The 18,336-nt window shown below is 45.4% G+C and overlaps 1 protein-coding gene across 9 annotated transcripts in view; it reads left to right on the top strand.

Moving 5' to 3' along the window:
- The window catches only part of SYCP2 (synaptonemal complex protein 2), a 266,941-nt gene that overhangs the window by 17,532 nt on the left and 231,073 nt on the right, over positions 1-18,336 (top strand). For all 9 annotated transcript variants that reach the window (XM_056548745.1, XM_056548746.1, XM_056548744.1 and 6 more), the window contains exons 2-3: positions 16,684-16,730; positions 16,822-16,953. In XM_056548745.1, the coding sequence (XP_056404720.1) occupies positions 16,684-16,730; positions 16,822-16,953 (179 nt within the window). The remainder of the gene's footprint in view (positions 1-16,683; positions 16,731-16,821; positions 16,954-18,336) is intronic.

The following is an 18,336-nucleotide window of genomic DNA, read 5'->3' as shown; positions in this document are numbered from 1 at the left end:
CCTATTTGAATGCCCGCAATGTTTGGGGAGTCCCTGATGGATTGAGCAAGCGGCTCCATAACTAAGGTAAATATAAGGGGGGATAGTGGGCACCCCTGTCTGGTCCCATTGCTAAGTGAGAAACTATTAGAAAGGGTACCCATCGTGTAGATTCTAGCAGATGGGAGCGTATATAGTGCCATGATGGCGGATTCCAAAGAGAGGGGAAAACCAAACTTACGCAGCACACTCCGCAAATATCCCCAGTGCACTCGATCGAACGCCTTCTCCGCATCAAGGGATAGCAAGAGAGAAGGCGTCCGATCGGAATGCGCTTTTGTGATGATGTCGAGAAAGCGTCTCGTACCATCCACCGTTTGACGACCCTTGACGAAGCCAACCTGGTCCCTGTGAATTAGGTCCGGCAGAACCCTATTTAACCTGGCAGCAAGAGCCAGAGCATACAATTTAATATCACTATTTAGGAGAGAGATTGGTCTGTAATTTAGGGTAGAGTCCAATGGCTTACCAGGTTTAGGTATGGTAATGACCAGAGCATCCAACATCTCCTTAGGGGGCACACCGTTCTCCTTAATACGGTTAAAGGCTCTGGTCAAAAAAGGAGCTACAGAGGGGCCAAATCGCTTATAAAATTCATTTGTAATACCATCAGGGCCAGGTGACTTCGAGGGCTTGAGGGAACGCACACACTCAAGAATTTCTTCTGTGGAGAAGGGAGAGCAAAGATCAGATGCTTGGTCCGCAGACAGAGAGGGGAGGGACATAGAGGACAGAAAAGAAGAGATAACTGCTTCATCAGGCTGTGGGGTAGCAATGTCATGTTGAAGATTGTACAATTTACTATAAAAATCTGCAAAACAATTGGCTATACTTTGAGGGTCAGTGACTATAGAACCATCAGATTTAGTAAGGAAGGGGATTCTCCCCTTATCCTGACGTTTTTTAAGTTGTTTAGCCAGTATAGAGCCAGATCTATTACCCTGCCAATACCATGTCATTTTAAGCCTTCTCAGTGCTATCTCATAGCTGTGTAAGGAGAGGGAGTGTAGGGTAGCACCAACCTGAGAAATTTCTCCTACTAGTGAAGGAGAGTACGAGGTCTTATTACGCCTATGTAATTCCGCAAGGCGCTGTTGGAGTTCTAGTGTTTTGGTCTGGCGGAGCTTCCTGTCATAGGCAGTTTGGCTAATAAAGTGGCCCCTAATTGTAGCCTTAAACGCACACCAAAGCATGGGGTCTGTGACATCGCCAGTATCATTAATGCGGAAGTAGGCATCAACCGCCAACTTGGTCGCTTCAGAGTATTCAGGATTATGGAGTATTAGTGGGTTAAGTCTCCAAAGATAGGTCGGGCGAGCGCTATGCGATTCTTTAATGGTTACACTTATGGGGGAATGGTCCGACCATTCTATGGGCATAATTCGGGCCTCTGAAACCAATGATAGGAGAGAGTGGGAGGCAAGGGCGTAATCTATTCTGGTGTATATCTTATGTACATGAGAAAAGAAGGTGAAGTCCCTTTCCGTGGGGTGGGATATACGCCAAACATCATATAGGTCATTTTGGGACACACTAGTGAAGAAACCTGTGGGTTCTTTTTTCAAACTGGGCGAAGTAGAATCTACACTAGGCCACATGGTCATATTAAAATCTCCTAGCAGTAGGCAGTGTCCCCTTCTCAAGGACTCCAATTTGCGCAAGAATGCCCTGAGGAAGGTACACTGTTTCGCATTAGGCGCATATAAGGAGCCTAAGGTATATTGAACATTGTTTAGTAAGCACACAATAATTATAAAACGACCTCTATCGTCTATCACAGAGTGCTGGACAGTAACCGTCAGGGTGTTCTTAAACGCAATCGCCACTCCTCCCTTTTTGTGAACAGCATGCGCTTGATAGATATGTGGATATCTCTTATTTTGGAGTCTATGGGCATCTAGGGCTAATAAATGGGATTCTTGTATACAGAGGACATCGGCCGCCAGCCGTCTAGCCTCCTTCCACACCAGAGACCTTTTATACGGAGAGTTGAGACCCCGCACATTCATAGACACAACCTTAATAACCATAATTAAAGTATACATCAACGCAAAGCAGAACCATTAGCACAGTAAACTGAAAGGGAGTAGGTACTCCCGTTGAAGATGATACAACTACACTTAGCAGCTCACAAAGGGAGCCTCTCATATCCATTATTAGAAAAAGTGAGTGATGGAGGACCAACAGGACAGAAAACAAGTAAACAGAACGAACAACAAAGAACAAATAAATTGAGCAAGCAGTAGTAAAGACCATGTGGTAGGTCTTAATGGGGGTAGGAAAGTACATTCGACTGCAGTTAGGCCGAATGTTTCAGCATTCAGGAAAAGTATCCAGAGCACTAAGAGGATAAGTAACCCAAAGGGTGGGGAGGGATACCCCAGTCATAAGCCAGTGAGACAAGTCGGACAGGCCCGTCCAAAGGCAGAGGAACAGTTCATGTCTTGATTTTCTTCTTGCGGTGGGAGACAACCTTCCATTCTTCAGCTATCTTAGCAGCATGTGGTATGTCCAGGGACCTCTGAGCAGTTAGGTCAACAGGCAAGTTCCATTCCGCACACAGTTGCAGAAGGGTCTCCGGGGAAGAGACCACATGTTTGGACCCCTTATTGGTGATAATCAATTTCACAGGGAATCCCCATTTATAAGGGATCCCTTTTTCTCTGAGAGCTTTAGTCCCTGCACTGAACTCACGTCTCCTGGCTAGAGTGGCAGCAGAAAGATCCGTGAAAAGTTGGAGTCCCGAATACGCCTCTGGTAGGGAGGGTGAGGAGCGCGCCACCAACATTAATTGCTCCTTAATATGGTAAAAGTGAAGGCGCAGAATCACATCCCTCGGTGTAGTAGCAGGTAGGGTTTTGGGCTTAGGAAGCCTGTGGACTCTGTCCATGAGCAAATCTAGGGTGGAAGCCTGAGGCAACAACAATGCAAAATAATCCGTTAGGAAGGTGTTGAGGTCCTCCGTTTTCACAGACTCCGGCACCCCTCTCACCCTTAGGTTGTTTCGGCGAGACCTGTCCTCCATATCAGCTATCTTAAGTTGAAGAGCGGCAACCTCATCCTCCAGGCCATTAGCTAAGTCCACCACTTCATTATGAGAAGAGGTGAGTTCCGCCATCTTGTTCTCAATGTGCGATGTGCGGTGTCCAAGAGAGGAGATCTCATGCTGTATATTGGACACGGCTGCCTTAATGTCGCCCTGAATGGAGGTGTGTAGCTCAGCAAGAAGCCCCCTCATAATAGGTTCAGTTAGGGGCGCCGACGGAGAACTCCCATCAGGGCCTCCCGGGCCTCTAGTATGCAGTGTCCCCGCTCCCAGTGGCTTGGAGGAGATCGGGGAAAACGGTACCTGCGGGTCCTGCTGCACCGAGGGTGACCAGCCTGTCAGGAGAATTGGAGGAGTTGAAGGAGAAGCCTCCAGGGCGCAGCCCGTCGGAGAGGATGAAGACGCTGGTGAGGCACTTCCAGTAGCCGGAGACGCTGACCCGCACTGAGCTGCGCCATCTTGTGAGGCCTCTGCAGCAGGAAAGAACGCCGTGAGCTTCAGTGGGCTCTTTTTCCCTCGCCTCCGGGTCATCATCAGGTGCCCCGATAGTTCAGGCACCGGTGGGCACAATTGCTGTAGCGATATGCTCAGGATCAATGCTGTGTAGCCGCTGTTAGGCCTGGGCTGCAGCGGAGCACAAGGTTTATGCGACCGCCGCCATGCACTGCAGGACACGCCCCCCAGAAGATGACAATTTTAAACGTATTAATTTTCCTGCATGTAGTTATGATTTTTTCCAGAAGTCCGACAAAATCCAACCTATATAAGTAGGGTATCATTTTAATCGTATGGACCTACAGAATACATATCAGGTGTCATTTTTACCAAAAAATTTACTACGTAGAAACGGAAGCCCCCAAAAGTTACAAAACAGCGTTTTTTTTTCAATTTTGTCGCACAATGATTTTTTTCCCCGCTTCACCATAGATTTTTGGGCAAAATGAATGACGTCATTACAAAGTAGAATTGGTGGCGCAAAAAATAAGCCATCATATGGATTTTTAGGTGTAAATTTGAAAGAGTTATGATTTTTTAAAGGCAAGGAGCAAAAAACGAAAATGCAAAAACGGAAAAAACCCCGGTCCTTAAGGGGTTAAGGACTCAGCGTTTTTCCGTTTTTGCATTTTCATTTTTTCCTCATCACCTTCTAAAAATTATAACGCTTTCAATTTTGCACATAAAATTCTATATGATGGCTTATTTTTTGCGCCACCAATTCTACTTTGCAGTGACATTAGTAATTTTAGCCAAAAATCCACGGCGAAACGGAAAAAAAAATTGACAAAATTTAAGAAAAGATTTCATTTTGGGGGCTTCCGTTTCTATGCAGTGCATTTTTCGGTAAAAATAACACCTTATCTTTATTCTGTAAGTCCATATGGTTAAAATGATACCCTACTTATATAGTTTGGATATTGTCGTACTTCGGAAAAAAATCATAACTACATGCAGGAAAATTTATATGTTAAATATTGGGCTGGGCTGGTATGAGGACTCATTTTTTGATAGCTTTTTATTAATTTTTTCATGATATAAAAAGTGACCAAAAATACGTTATTTTGGACTTTGGAATTTTTTTTCGCGTACGCCATTGACCGTGCGATTTAATTAATATATTTTTATAGTTCGGACATTTCCGCACGTGGCGATACCACATATGTTTATTTTTATTTACAGTTTTTTTTTTTTTAATGGGAAAAGGGGGTTATTCAAACTTTTATTAGGGTAGGGGTTAAATGACCTTTGTTAACTTATTTTTTTTTCACTTTTTTTTTTGCAGTGCTATAGCTCCTATAGGGATCTATAGCACTGCACACACTGATCTCTTATGCTGATCCCTGCAAAGCCTTAGCTTTTCATGGATCAGCGAGATAGGGGCTCGATTGCTCAAGCCTGTAGCTCAGGCTTTGAGCAATCAAACCCAGTTCGGATGCCGTGGAGACAGGTAAGGAGACCTCCGCTTGTGTCCAAGCTGATAGGAACATCGCAATTTTATCTCGATGTACAGATCAGCCCGACTGAGCTACCGGGAAGCGTTTACTTTCACTTTCAGACACGGCGGTCAACTTTGATCGCCGCATCTGAAGGGTTAATAGCACGCGGCACAACGATCGGTGCCACGCGCTGTTAGCCCAGGGTCCCGACTATGAATAGCAGCCGGAACCGACCCGGTGTGATGCGGGGTCACGGCGTGACCCTGTTTTAAACACCGGGCTCAGGGCCCTGAGTCCTTAAGAGATTAAAAAAAAATAAGTTAATAGAAGTTTAAAAACGCCCATTAACCCCTTCCATGTTAAAAGTTCATATAAAAAGAGTTCAAAAAGTCTGATCAATGCCAAATTGGTATGAGATACTAACAGTATATTACCGCCCAAAAATTTTATTTAGTCGTTTCCCAAAGACCCGGGAGAAAGGTAACTCTGTTAGAAATTTCTTCGAAGCAGCATCTGCATCCCATTCAGCCACATGGAGCGGCGAATGGCAGCCAAATTACCCGAAGCAAAAGCCGTGCATCGAGCTGACTCCAAGGCTGCTGAGCAGAGAAAGTCTCCTGCCTAAGAGAGTTGGCGAGCGATATCCACCAAGTCCTCCCAGGGCGCTCCTGACAGGATGTCCTGACGTAGTTGAGAAGCCCAAACTGAAACAGTATTGACCACCCAAGCGGATGCAAAGGTGGGTAGCAGGGAAAAAACAGACGCTGCAAAGGCAAATTTTGCCAAGTTCTCGAGCTTTTTGTCCGCAGGATCCTTAAGTGATGCTGCATCCACTAGAGGCAGAATAGTAGATTTAGACAGGCGAGAGACTGGAGGATCAACTGCAGGTCGCGCTGTCCACTTGGAAAACAGATCCGGAGGAAAGGGAAACTGAGCTTGAATCATCTTGGTTCCCTGGAATAGTTTGTCCGGATGCTTCCAATCCGCGTCCAGCACGGTGTCAAATTCCGCATGAGAACTGAAAGCCATGGGAGAACGCCAAGAGTGGTGAAAATAAACTTCCGGATCAGGGTCTGAAGTTCTTGGGTCCTCCAGATAAAGTGTTCTTGATGGCTGACACCAATCCGTCCACCATATCAGACAAGGCAGAGTGGTCCTCATGATCCGAGGTGGATTCCGACCAGTCATCTACTACCTGGAGAGTGGGAACATGCGGTGGTAGCCTTAGACTGAGGTGTGTGAGACCTGAAACAAGGAGTCGGGGACCTGGGATGATCACCTGGAGAACGGCCCCTTGAGAGGGGACGCAGCTGTCGAGCTGTGGAAGAGGAGCGAGACCTACGGGAATAATGTCTAACCCTAGGACGTGATTGGAGAAGAGCCAGATGAAATCACCTTAGGTGCACATGCGAGCGCGCTGGAATAAGGGGTCAGGAGAGACTGAACGAGACTCCCTGGGGGAAGTGCGCAGGGAAGACCGCTCCAAGGCAGAGGCCACTGATCTGGAGACCCTAGCCAATTCGGAAATCGACTGGGAAAGAGAAGAAACCCACTCTGGGGGAGGGGCGGACACCATGCATTCCAGGGAAACATCCTCAGATACAGAAACAGATGGAATGGCGTGCTTGGTGGAGCAGGCAGAACAGGTGGATTCAGTGGAACCACCGGGCATTTTGGTCTTGCAGCCCACACAAGTATAGTAGGTGAATAGGGCCGCGGTCGCCTCTCTGGGGGGGGGGGGGGTGTCAGGCCCAAGGCCTGATTATTAAAATCCTATATGTGTATTATAAATGATAACTGTGATGTATTATCCAAGACATGGGTGAGAGGTCATTCAGACAGTGTGTCCTTTTGTGTATTGCATTTTATTGGGGGTCTGGCTGTTTGTTTGTATCTCCTTTTGAAGTCAGAGGCCCTTTGAAGCAGCAGGATGTAAGGGGCACTCTGGTCCCATCATATAATCAACCAGATAAGAGGGCCAGGAACAGAGATGCCCCCCTGGTGGGATCAGAGGGGAGGGGGGAATGAAGTCTCCATCCAAAAAGGCAGATATATAATATTTAACAATGCTAGACTCAGGGTGTTCAAGGCTGTGGCACAGGCTGACAAGAGCTGGACTCTGACTGACAAGGACGGCTATACCATCATGCTGTAAGAACTTCATCTTTTGTTTTCTGAACTTGCCTTGCTAAACTCTTTCATATTTTTGTAACTGTATGTCATTTGTTTATATATATATATATATATATATATATATATATATATATATATATATATAGCACTGTGATACCTTTTATCAGATTAAATGTTTAATTAATCAGCTCTGGTCTTTGATCTCTAAATATATGAGCTCACCTTTCTGAAGGCAGCTCTGGTGGAAACACGTTTATCTAAGGGTTAATTTGCTGGGACTAGTAGTGTATACCCAGAGGTCTGGTGGCCTTAACCCTTGCACCATCACACTCTCTCTAATGTCTTGGCTGGACCGATAGGGTGCGATCGTGACAACTGGTGGCAGCGTCGGGATATATTTAGAGATTTTTTAGTGCTTGCTGGATTTTACCTGTAAGGAAATATTAGCACTAAAAAAGAAATTGCATACATCTTCTTGTGTGTAAATTCCAAATACAGAGCTCAGTGCTTGTTTAAAAGACATACAAAAAGAGTGCAAGACAGTTCTCTCCTCCCCATCTCCTGTTTTACCTCCTCTGTCTCATCTCGGTAATATAGAGGCATATCGCAAGCAGTCCAACCCTGCACTGGAGCTAATGTGCCAAGAAAAGGACATCCCTACTGCAGGAAAGAACAAGGAACAACTTATTGCTGATCTTGTGGAGTATGATGCCCGTGCAGAAGAGCTGAGTGACATGAGGCAAAGTCCTGCAGCTGGAACTGCCATCCAAGGACTGATATCTCCTGGGGAATATAACATTACTCCCCATCAGGACAGTACTACACATGAGGCCTTGGACTCTTATATGCGGACTGCCTTACAACACCTTGGGAATGTGGATGCAAATATGAAACTCCAACTGCTTCTCCATTACCAAACATCAGAGAGAGAGGCACAGATACGAGCTGCAGAAAGAGAGGCCCAGAGGCTGAGAGGGGATGTTTTATCTGCACGCAGTGATGTGCAGGATCAAGGAGACCACAAACCTCGCTTGGAACATTTTCCCATGTTGGAGAAAGATGGTGATCTGGATGTGTTCCTGAGGGGATTTGAAAAGGTTTGCCGGCAGTTTCATCTACCTAAGGAACAGTGGGGACGATATCTAACCCCACGGCTGCGTGGGAAAGCTCTGGATGTGTTTGCTTCGCTTCCCTCTGAGAGTGACCAGGACTATGAGGCAGTAAAATCTGCCCTGCTAAAAAGTTTTAATCTGACTCCAGAGGCTTATCGGAAAAAGTTTCGGACTTCGCAACAAAGTGCCACAGAAAGCTGCACTCAACATGCAGGTCAGCTAAGGACTACATTCAGGCAATGGACTGGGGGCCTACACGTCACTACCTATGAGGCCTTGGAGGACTTGATGGTCCTGGATCAGTTTCTCCAAACACGGAGCTTTGAAGCCAGAGAGTGGATTTTGGACCGCAAGCCCAAGACATCCATGGAAGCAGCAGAACTAGGAGACTACTTTGCCAACAACCGGGCGCCAGCAGCAAAGCGTGGATCTGCACAAGCTGGAGCAAGTACCTGGAGTGGAGCCACACACCCACAGAGCACCACCAGCAGCACCAAGCCAGCCGGAAAATTCTTGCCATCAGCACCAAAAGCAACAGGAGCCACATTGGGTCAGGGGGACACCCACCGATGTTACAGATGCAACAATATTGGGCACCTGAGTGCCACATGCCCCAACAAAAAGAATTCTCCACCAGTAGCTGGAGGACACACAGCTCTTCTTCTGATGTCCGGAGCGGTGGAGAAAAGAGCGGATAACCTGCAGAGTGTAACTGTAGGTGACCGGGTTACAGTGGGTTTGCGAGATTCTGGAGCCTCCTTTACCTTGGTGTGGCCTGAAGTGGTGGATACAGAGGACATCATCCCTGGAAGAACCATGGCTTTAAGAGGAATTGGAGGTATCCGGCCTGCTGTGCCCATGGCTCGTGTGTACCTGGATTGGGGTACAGGCAAAGGTTTGCGGGAGGTGGGGGTCTCTGAGGACATCCCTGTTTAATGTTCTGCTGGGGAATGATATGGGTCGGATGCTCTGTCATTATGCTCCAGAGAACACTACCTGCACACTGGGAGGGCTAGGAGAGAGCCCTGTTCATTCTGAGGTACTGTGCGAGACTTTGGGAGACACTGCAAAATGTGGGAACTGGGAGGGAGTGCAGGGGATTGATAATTGTTTACCTGCGATTGAACCAGTAATGTTTTCCAAAAGTGGAATTGGGTGTATTGTAAGATGTGGTGACAATGCATTGCCAATGCCAAAACCTAGTGGAGATGGGCTAGGGGGGAGGGGTCGGTGTGCCCCTGGTGACAGGTAAGGATGAGGGACCAGCAGTGAGTTATATGTCCCAATCCTGTGAGCCTAAGGAGGAGGAGGGAAGGAGTGATAGCCCTGTGTATGATGCCTGTATTGTTATGTCTGGAACTGAGGGGGAGGAAGGTAAACCCCAGGGAGTCATACCAATGGTGGCAGTGGTAAATCGTCAGCAGCGTGCCAGAGCTGCAGCTTTAAAAAGAAGGGAGGATGGTGATGCAAGGGGCAAGCTGTGTGACCTGCAAGCCCCAGCAGAGGAAGGTGGAGATGCTAGTTCACCTGTGGGAAATGTGCTCCCTGATACCATGAGATGGAGGGAGGCATGCTAGGGGCCCAGGAGAGAGAAAGGCAGTTAGTGATTCCTAGGCAGTACAGGAAAGAGCTGCTGAGGTTGGCCCATGAGACCCCCCTGGCAGGACATTTAGGAGTGGCCAAGACAAAGTCCAGGCTGGCACACAATTTTTACTGGCCGGGTTTGGGTACTGCTGTTGCCAATTATTGTAGATCTTGTCGTGTCTGCCAGAGGGTGGGTAAGTCTGGGAATGTTACTCGTGTTCCCCTAGTTCCCCTACCAGTCATATCTGTACCCTTTGAACGAGTGGCAGTGGATATTGTGGGGCCTCTGGCTATACCCAGCAGCACAGGGAAACAGTTTATTCTCACTGTGGTGGATTGTGCAACTAGGTACCCTGAAGCTGTTGCCTTAACCTCTGTCTGGGCAGATGAGGTGGCAGATGCACAGATCAGTATATTCTGCAGGGTGGGGGTCTCCAAAGAAATGCTCACTGATCAGGGAACCCAGTTCATGTCCAATCTCATGCAAAGTCTCTGTAAAAAGGTGAATGTACAGCACTTGGTAGCAAGCCCATACCACCCCCAAACAAATGGTCTCTGCGAGAGGTTCAATGGCACCTTGAAACAAATGCTAAAAACATTTGTAGAATCTGAGGGCAGAGACTGGGAAAATTATTTACCCCATCTGTTATTTGCTTACAGGGAGGTACCCCAAGAGTCTACAGGTTTTTCGCCCTTTGAGTTATTGTATGGTTGCAAAGTGCGGGGACCCCTAGATTTAGTTAGGGGAGAATGGGAAGGGGGGCTACATGCCCCTGAGACTTCTGTGGTGGAGTATGTTCTGAGATTCAGGGACAGGATGCAGACATTGACTGGGCTTTGTACAGGACAACCTCATAGCAGCACAGACCAGGCAGAAGTACTGGTATGATCACAATGCAAGGGACCGGGTCTATGAAGTGGGACAGAAGGTAATGGTTCTGAACCCCATTAGGCAGAATAAGTTGCAGGCGGCCTGGGAGGGTCCCTTCACCATTCTGCAGCGCCTAGAACCCAGCACATATGTAGTTGCCCTTGATGAGAAAGGTCAGAGGCAGAGACAGTACCACATTAATATGGCATACTATGACCCTGAGAAGGTGGTACTCGGTGTATGTAGTGCACCAGAGGAAGGGCTGGGTAATGATCCCCTACTAGACCTAGTGGAGGAAGCTGAGAGCCAGGGGTCCCTTCAGGATGTAGAGATCAATCCACAGCTCTTAGCTGCAAAGAAAAGGCAGCTAAATGAGGAAATGGGCCCCTTCAGTGCAATCTTTGCCTGGGAATGCAGGGCCTGTGGTGTCAAGAAAAGAAATAGACTGTTAATGGAGACAGATCTATCAGCTTGGAGAGGCCAGATCTCTCTGTCCCCATCTTAAGGGGGAGGTGTCAGGCCCCTTAATCCTATATGTGTATTATAAATTATAACCGTGTGTGATGTATTATCCAAGACATGGGTGAGAGGTCATTCAGACGGTGTATCCTTTTGTGTATTGCATTTTATTGGGGGTCTGGCTGTTTGTTTGTATCTCCTTTGAAGTCGGAGGCCCTTTGAAGCACCAGGATGTAAGGGGCACTCTGGTCCCATCATATAATCAACCAGATAAGATGTCCAGGAACAGAGATGCCCCCTGGTGGGATCAGAGGGGAGGGGGGAATGGAGTCTCCCTCCAAAAAGGCAGATATATAATATTTAACAATGCTAGACTCAGGGTGTTCAAGGCTGTGGCACAGGCTGACCAGAGCTGGACTCTCACTGACAAGGATGGCTATACCATCATGCTGTAAGAACTTCATCTTTTGTTTTCTGAACTTGCCTTGCTAAACTCTTTCATATTTTTGTAACTATATGTCATTTGTTTATATATATATATATATAGCACTGTGATACCTTTTATCAGATTAAATGTTTAATTAATCAACTCTGGTCTTTGATCTCTAAATATATGAGCTCACCTTTCTGAAGGCAGCTCTGGTGGAAACACGTTTATCAAAGGGTTAATTTGGTGACTTGCTGGGACTAGCAGTGTATACCCAGAGGTCTGGTGGCCTTAACCCTTGCACCATCACACTCTCTAATGTCTTGGCTGGACCGATAGGGTGTGATTGTGACAGGGGGATTCGGGTCTGGGGTTGGACATAGGTGCTAGTAAAAGTAGTCAGCAAAATAAAATGGAGCAATCTCCCCCAGGTCCTGTGTCCCGCAGCTGGAGCTGAGAGGTAGTCTGTAGGTGTCCAGATCCGGCAGAATAGGCAAGGAGCAGCTGAAGTAATACGGTCTGCAGAGCAGGAGAGAAGAAAGAGGAGGAGCGGCAGCACTTCCCATAAAAAATGAGGTTTCACCCCAGAACGAGTCCCATTGGACGGGGAGAGGGAGGAGTAGAGAAAATGACCCCCAAAGCATGTGCACTGAGCTGATAGGAGCCTCAGTAACCCCTGGTGAGAGTGCAAAAACAGTATTGGCTGGGAGCTGAGCGCAGCCACGGCCTCAATTAACAAATGCTCCCCGCGCACCTGCCTGACCGCAGGCAAAAGTAAAAAGAACGGTGGCCGCGCGACCTCAGCCCAGCTGACAGGAGCTGTGGCCGGCGTCTGGAGAGAAGAAAGAGCTGCTGATGCTAGCCAAGTAATAGGTGCCAGGGAGGGAAGCTGCTCCGCAATCCCCTGAGCCTCGGCACTGCACAAGAACAGTTCCCACGGAAACATGTTTTCCCCCTCCAAAGATAAAGGTGAAAATTCCCCCCCCCCCCAGGAATAAGGGGCTCCACAGCAAAAGACCCAGGTGGAACAGTCACATATCTGTAAATATCTGTGGCAGAGGAGGGGGGGGGGAGTTGGATATACTCACCTGTATACAGCCATACTCGCCTAAGGTGTCTTCAGCCAGCTAAGGTCACCTGCATCACATCAGGCTGAGACAGCGGGACGAGCAGGGAAGATAGGGGGACCTGGACCCGAGGTGCAACCTCAGGTGCTGGTCATTGGTGGGAAGGGGTTAACGGTGCATACTTTATGCCCCGTAGCTGCATATGGGGGAACAGGTAGCGCCATGCTCCTGAACCCCCACCTAAATACAAGAAAATAAAAAGGAGAAAAAGCCACCCAGTGGCAGCAAGATATACCCACAGTCTCTGTGTCCCCCAATGGAGCGGACGACAAACATTTTTTTAAAATCAATTGATGCCAGAAAGTTTAAACAGATTTATAAATTACTTCTATTAAAAAATCGCAATCCTTCCTGTACTTATCAGCAATTGTATGCTCCAGAGGAAGTTCTTTTCTTTTTGCATTCCTTTTCTGTCTGACCACAATGCTCTCTGCTGACACCTCTGTCCATTTTAGGAACTATCTGGAGCAGGATAGGTTTGCTATGGGAATTTGCTTGTACTCTGAACAGTTCCTAAAATAAATTGAGGTGTCAGCAGAGAGCACTGTGGTCAGACAGAAAGGAAATTCAAAAAGAAAACAACTTCCTCTGGAGCATACAGAAGAGGATAAGTAGATAGATAAATAGATAGTAAATAGAAGTAATTTACAAATCTGTTTAACTTTCTGGTACCAGTTTATTTAAAAAAAAAAAAAGTTTCCAGGGGAGTACCTTTTTAACCCCTTAACGACGCAGGACGTAAATGTACGTCCTGGTGAGGTGTTACTTAACGCACCAGGATGTACATTTTCATCCTATACATAACCGCGAGCATCGGAGCGATGCTCGGGTCATGCGCGGCAGGTCCCGGCTGCTGATGGCAGCCAGACACCCGCCGGTAATGGCCGACATCCGCGATCGCACGGATGTCCTCCATTAACCCCCCCAGATGCTGTGATCAATAAGATCATGGCATCTGCAGAAGTGCGGCACTTAATGTGGACGATCGGATCGCCTGCAGCACTGCCGCGGCAATCTGATCATCTGTAATGGTGGACGGAGGTCCCCTCACCTGCCTCCGTCCGTCTCCCGGCGTCTTCTGCTCAGGTCTGAGATCGAGCAGATCAGAGCAGAAGATGACCGATAACACTTATCAGTGCTATGCCCTATGCATAGCACTGAACAGTATTAGCAATCAAATGATTGCTATAAATAGTCCCCTATGGGGACTATTAAAGTGTAAGAATAAAAGTAAAAATAAATTTGAAAAATCCCCATCCCCAATAAAATTGTAAATTTTCAGTTTTTCCCCATTTTACCCCCAAAAAGTGTAAAAAAAATAATATTTTTTTTTTAACCTGTTGGGGACAGAGGGCGTATCTGTACGCCCTTCATCCACTCCCGTTCTATAACACAGGGCCACAGCCTCTAACAATGGCCGGGACCCGTGGCTAATAGCGCACGGCACTGATTGCAGTGCCGCGCACTATTAACCCTTTAGACGCGGCATTCAAAGTTGAACGCCGTGTCTAAAGTGAAAGCAAATCAATGCTGGTTAGCTCAGTGGGCTGTTCGGGATCGCCGTGGTGAAATCGTGGCCCTAAAGAATGGTCCCTAACTTCCTCCTCGCTGTCCGATCGCCAAATGACTGCTCAGTGCCTGAGATCCAGGCAAAAGCAGTCAAGCGGCAGAATTATTTAATCAATGATTTCCTATGAGAAACCATTGATCAATGTAAAAGATCAGTGTGTGCAGTGTTATAGCCCCCTATGGGGAGAATCACCCCCCTTTTCCCATAAAAAAAATAAACAACTGTAAATAAAAATAAACATATGTGGTATCGCCGCGTGCGGAAATGTCCGAATTATAAAAATATATAGTTAATCCGTACAGTCAATGGCGTACGCGCAAAAAAATTCCAAAGTCCAAAATAGCGTATTTTTGGTAACTTTTTGTATCATGAAAAAATGAATAAAAAGCGATCAAAAAGCCTGATCAATACAAAAATGGTACCTCATTCCCTCATGCCACCCCCTACGCGGAAAAATAAAAAAGTTATAGGGGTCAGAAGATGACAATTTTAAATGTATACATTTTCCTGCATGTAGTTATGATTTTTTCCAGAAGTACGACAAAATCAAACCTATATAAGAAGGGTATTATTTTAATCGTATGGACCTACAGAATAAACAGAAGATGCCATTTTTACCTAAAAATGTGCTGTGTAGAAACAGAAGCCCCCAAACTTTACAAAGTGGAATTTTTTCTTCAATTTTGTCACACAATTTTTTTTTTCTATTTCGCCGTAGATTTTTGGGTAAAATGACTGATGTCATTACAAAGTAGAATTGGTGGTGCAAAAAAAGCCATCATATGGATTTTTTGGTGGAAAAGTGGAATGGTTATGATTTTTAAAAGGTAAGGAGAAAAAACGAAAGTGCAAAAACATAAAAACCCTCCGTCCGCAAGGGGTTAATAAACAAACATATTTGTTGTCGCGGCGTGCGTAAATATCCGAACTATTAAAATATAATGTTAATTATCTCGTACGGTGAACGTCGCGAAGGTTAAAAAAAAAGTCCAAAATTGCAGTTTTTTTTTTTTTATAACATTTTATTCCAAATAAAATTGATAAAAAAAATTATTAAAAGTTTTGTACGGTATATGCAAATGTAGTATCAAAAAAAATTACAGACCACTGCGCAAAAAATTTGCCCTCATACCGCAGCTTATACGGAAAAATTAAAAAGTTATAGGTCAGCAAAATAGAGGGATTTTAAACACACTAATTTGGTTAAAAAGTTTTTGTGATTTTTTTTTAAGCGGTATAATAATAAAGTATGTAATCATGGGTATCATTTTAATCGTATTGACCCACAGAATAAAGAAAAGCTGTGTATTTTACAGTAAAGTGTACCGCATGAAAACGAAACCTTCCAAAATTAGCAAAATTGTGGTTTTCTTATCAATTTCCCCACATAAATAGTATTTTTTTGGTTGTGCCATACATTTTATGGTAAAATGAGTGATGTCATTTAATAGGACAACTGGTCACGCAAAAATCAAGCCTTTATACTAGTCTGTGGATGAAAATATAAAAGAGTTGTGATTTTTCGAAGGCAAGGAGGAAAAAACTAAAACCTAAAAATAAAATTGTCCTTAAGGCCCAAATGGGCTGAGTCCTTAAGGGATTAGAGTGACAAGTCCAAGTGAGGGCCACAGTTATCAGGGAATCGTGAGCATTTGTGGCTTACAATTACTTCAAAAATAGTTATAGACACAGTCTACCGACCGACAATGTATTTAGACCTCCAATTGTAAACTAAAACTTAGCATTTAATAAGTACCACAAAAAATGTCCTCCTAAAACTGGACACAACACAATACAACAATATAGGTGTGCAAAGAAAAATAATGGGAATAATACCACACAACAAAGCAAATGAAATGATAGAGGGGATGTTAACCACTAGATAGTGGCAACACCATGATAAGAAACAAAATAAGCACCAGCCTGGCTATCTCTTACTCTAGCCCTGTGACACTGGGGGACTCAGGGTGGGACAACAGAAGGGGATTGGTCCGGAGCCTGTGAACATCCCTGTTCTGGTGATCATTGGGAATCCCAGTAGTAGGAACCCCACTGATCAGCTAGTTATCCCCTATCCTTTGAGCGAAAAAACTAAATGATATGTCCTTACATTCTTCCATTGGTGGCTGGTCCCTGCTGCCTTAGCAAAAGCAAATGCCCTCTCAGCAGCCAAGTCAGTTCACCATTGCAGCCAGTGATGGGCATTTTCTTGCGCTGAGATGGAGACTAAGAAGTGCAGGGCAGCAGGGACCGTCCAACTTTGGAACAGCAGCAACAGGAGATTATAGCAGTATAATTAATTAACTGATAACTTATTTGACATGAAAGTGAAAACTTTTATTTAAAATCAATTTTTTCTATTATATGTTTGTTTTTTACAGATTGTATTCTCCTATATATAACAATGCCTGTTAAAGAAAACCTAAAGGTATAATACAGCAAGAGACAAATGAATGTTAGTAACACTAGTAATACTAAAAGCAGATATGATTGGTAATGTGTGCCTTTTTGTTTATTAGTTAGAAGCACACATTGACCATGCTTTAAGAAAAGAAGAGTTTCACTCCCTTGAAGATTTTTTACAGAAGAATTCCAGTTCTCAAAAATGCAGCAAGGAGTTGCTTTTGAAACTTGACCAGCTGATTTCCAGGGTATCTGCATTATACTTTTATGGATTTTGGGATCTTTGCATAACATAAATTCTGAATTTATTGAAGGAGTTTCTGGGACCTATCCCCAGAATGATCTATCAAGATCTGTTTGGGGGGTGGCATTTCCACTGCTGATCATTCACTTGAATTGGAGTTGGGCTGCAGTAACCCAGTAGAGGCAGTACACAATGTAACTGAGCTGTCTGATTCCGTCTGTGTTCATTTTGTGTACAGGCACACACAGGCAATCAGCACATCTGATGGACTTCTGGGTGTCTGATCCCATTGATCAGCTATTGATGGCCTATCCTGAGGGTAGGCCATCAATGAAAACATTTTTTTAAGCTTGTTGTTCATTATTCCCTTTACTATTTCAGCATTGCTTATACATTCACGTACAATGACTCTTTAAAGGAAAACTGTCACATATTTTCTCCCACACTATCCACAGGTATTGGTGGATAGTGCGGGAGACGCTGATTAAAAGAGCCTTACCTTGGTCTGATCCGCGCCGCCGTTCGCCCGCAATTGTAGTTTTAATCTCTGTGTATATCCTGCTGTAACTGGCAAAGGCGGTGCTTCTGCAGGCTAACGGACACTGACGTCAGCGCCGCTCATGAATATTCATCCCTCCCTCCGGTTAGGAGCGGCGAAGAGAGGGAGAACAAGAGGGATGAATATTCATGAGCAGCGCTGACGTCAGTGTCCGTTCTTTCAGTTGTCATTCTTTTCTGCAGAATTCTCACACTTAAACATTTTAGGCTCCTCATTTTTCCAGCACCCTCAGCAACCCTATACCAACACCCCAACTATAGTGTCCCAAATGATAATAATGGACCCATAACGTAGACCCCCCCTCCCCCAATTTTGTCCCCTTTTCTCCAAAATACTCCCCCTCATTTAAATAACTAGAACATCCCTCCTCCCTATTATGTAGATTCAACATTCCCCCTTTCCTCTCCATTATGTATATAAGCAGACTCCCATTATGTAGTTAGGAGACTCCTTCCCCCTTATTATTTCTATAGGCAGAGTACCCTCCTCATTATGTATAAAAATAGCTGGGGGAAGGGACAGTAAGGCATCTGACAAGAGAGGTAGCAGGAGGGACCATGAGGCATATGACAGGAGAGGGGCAGTAGTGACAGTAAGGCATGTAATAGATGGGGTAGTAGTAGGCACAGTAAGGCATGTGATAGGAGAGGTAGTAGTTGAGATTTTAAGGCATGTTATAGGAGGGGTAGTAATAAGGACAGTGGGGCATGTAATAGGAGGGGTAGTAGTAGTACTAGGGACAGATAGGCATGTAATACAGGGGGTAGTAATAGGGACAGCAAGGCATATGATAGAAGGGTTCGTAGTTCTAGGGACAGTGAGTCATGT

The sequence above is a fragment of the Hyla sarda genome, chromosome 12 (assembly GCF_029499605.1).
Source record: "Hyla sarda isolate aHylSar1 chromosome 12, aHylSar1.hap1, whole genome shotgun sequence".
Classification (NCBI taxonomy): Eukaryota; Metazoa; Chordata; class Amphibia; order Anura; family Hylidae; genus Hyla; species Hyla sarda.
This window is presented reverse-complemented; position numbering and strand designations above follow the sequence as displayed.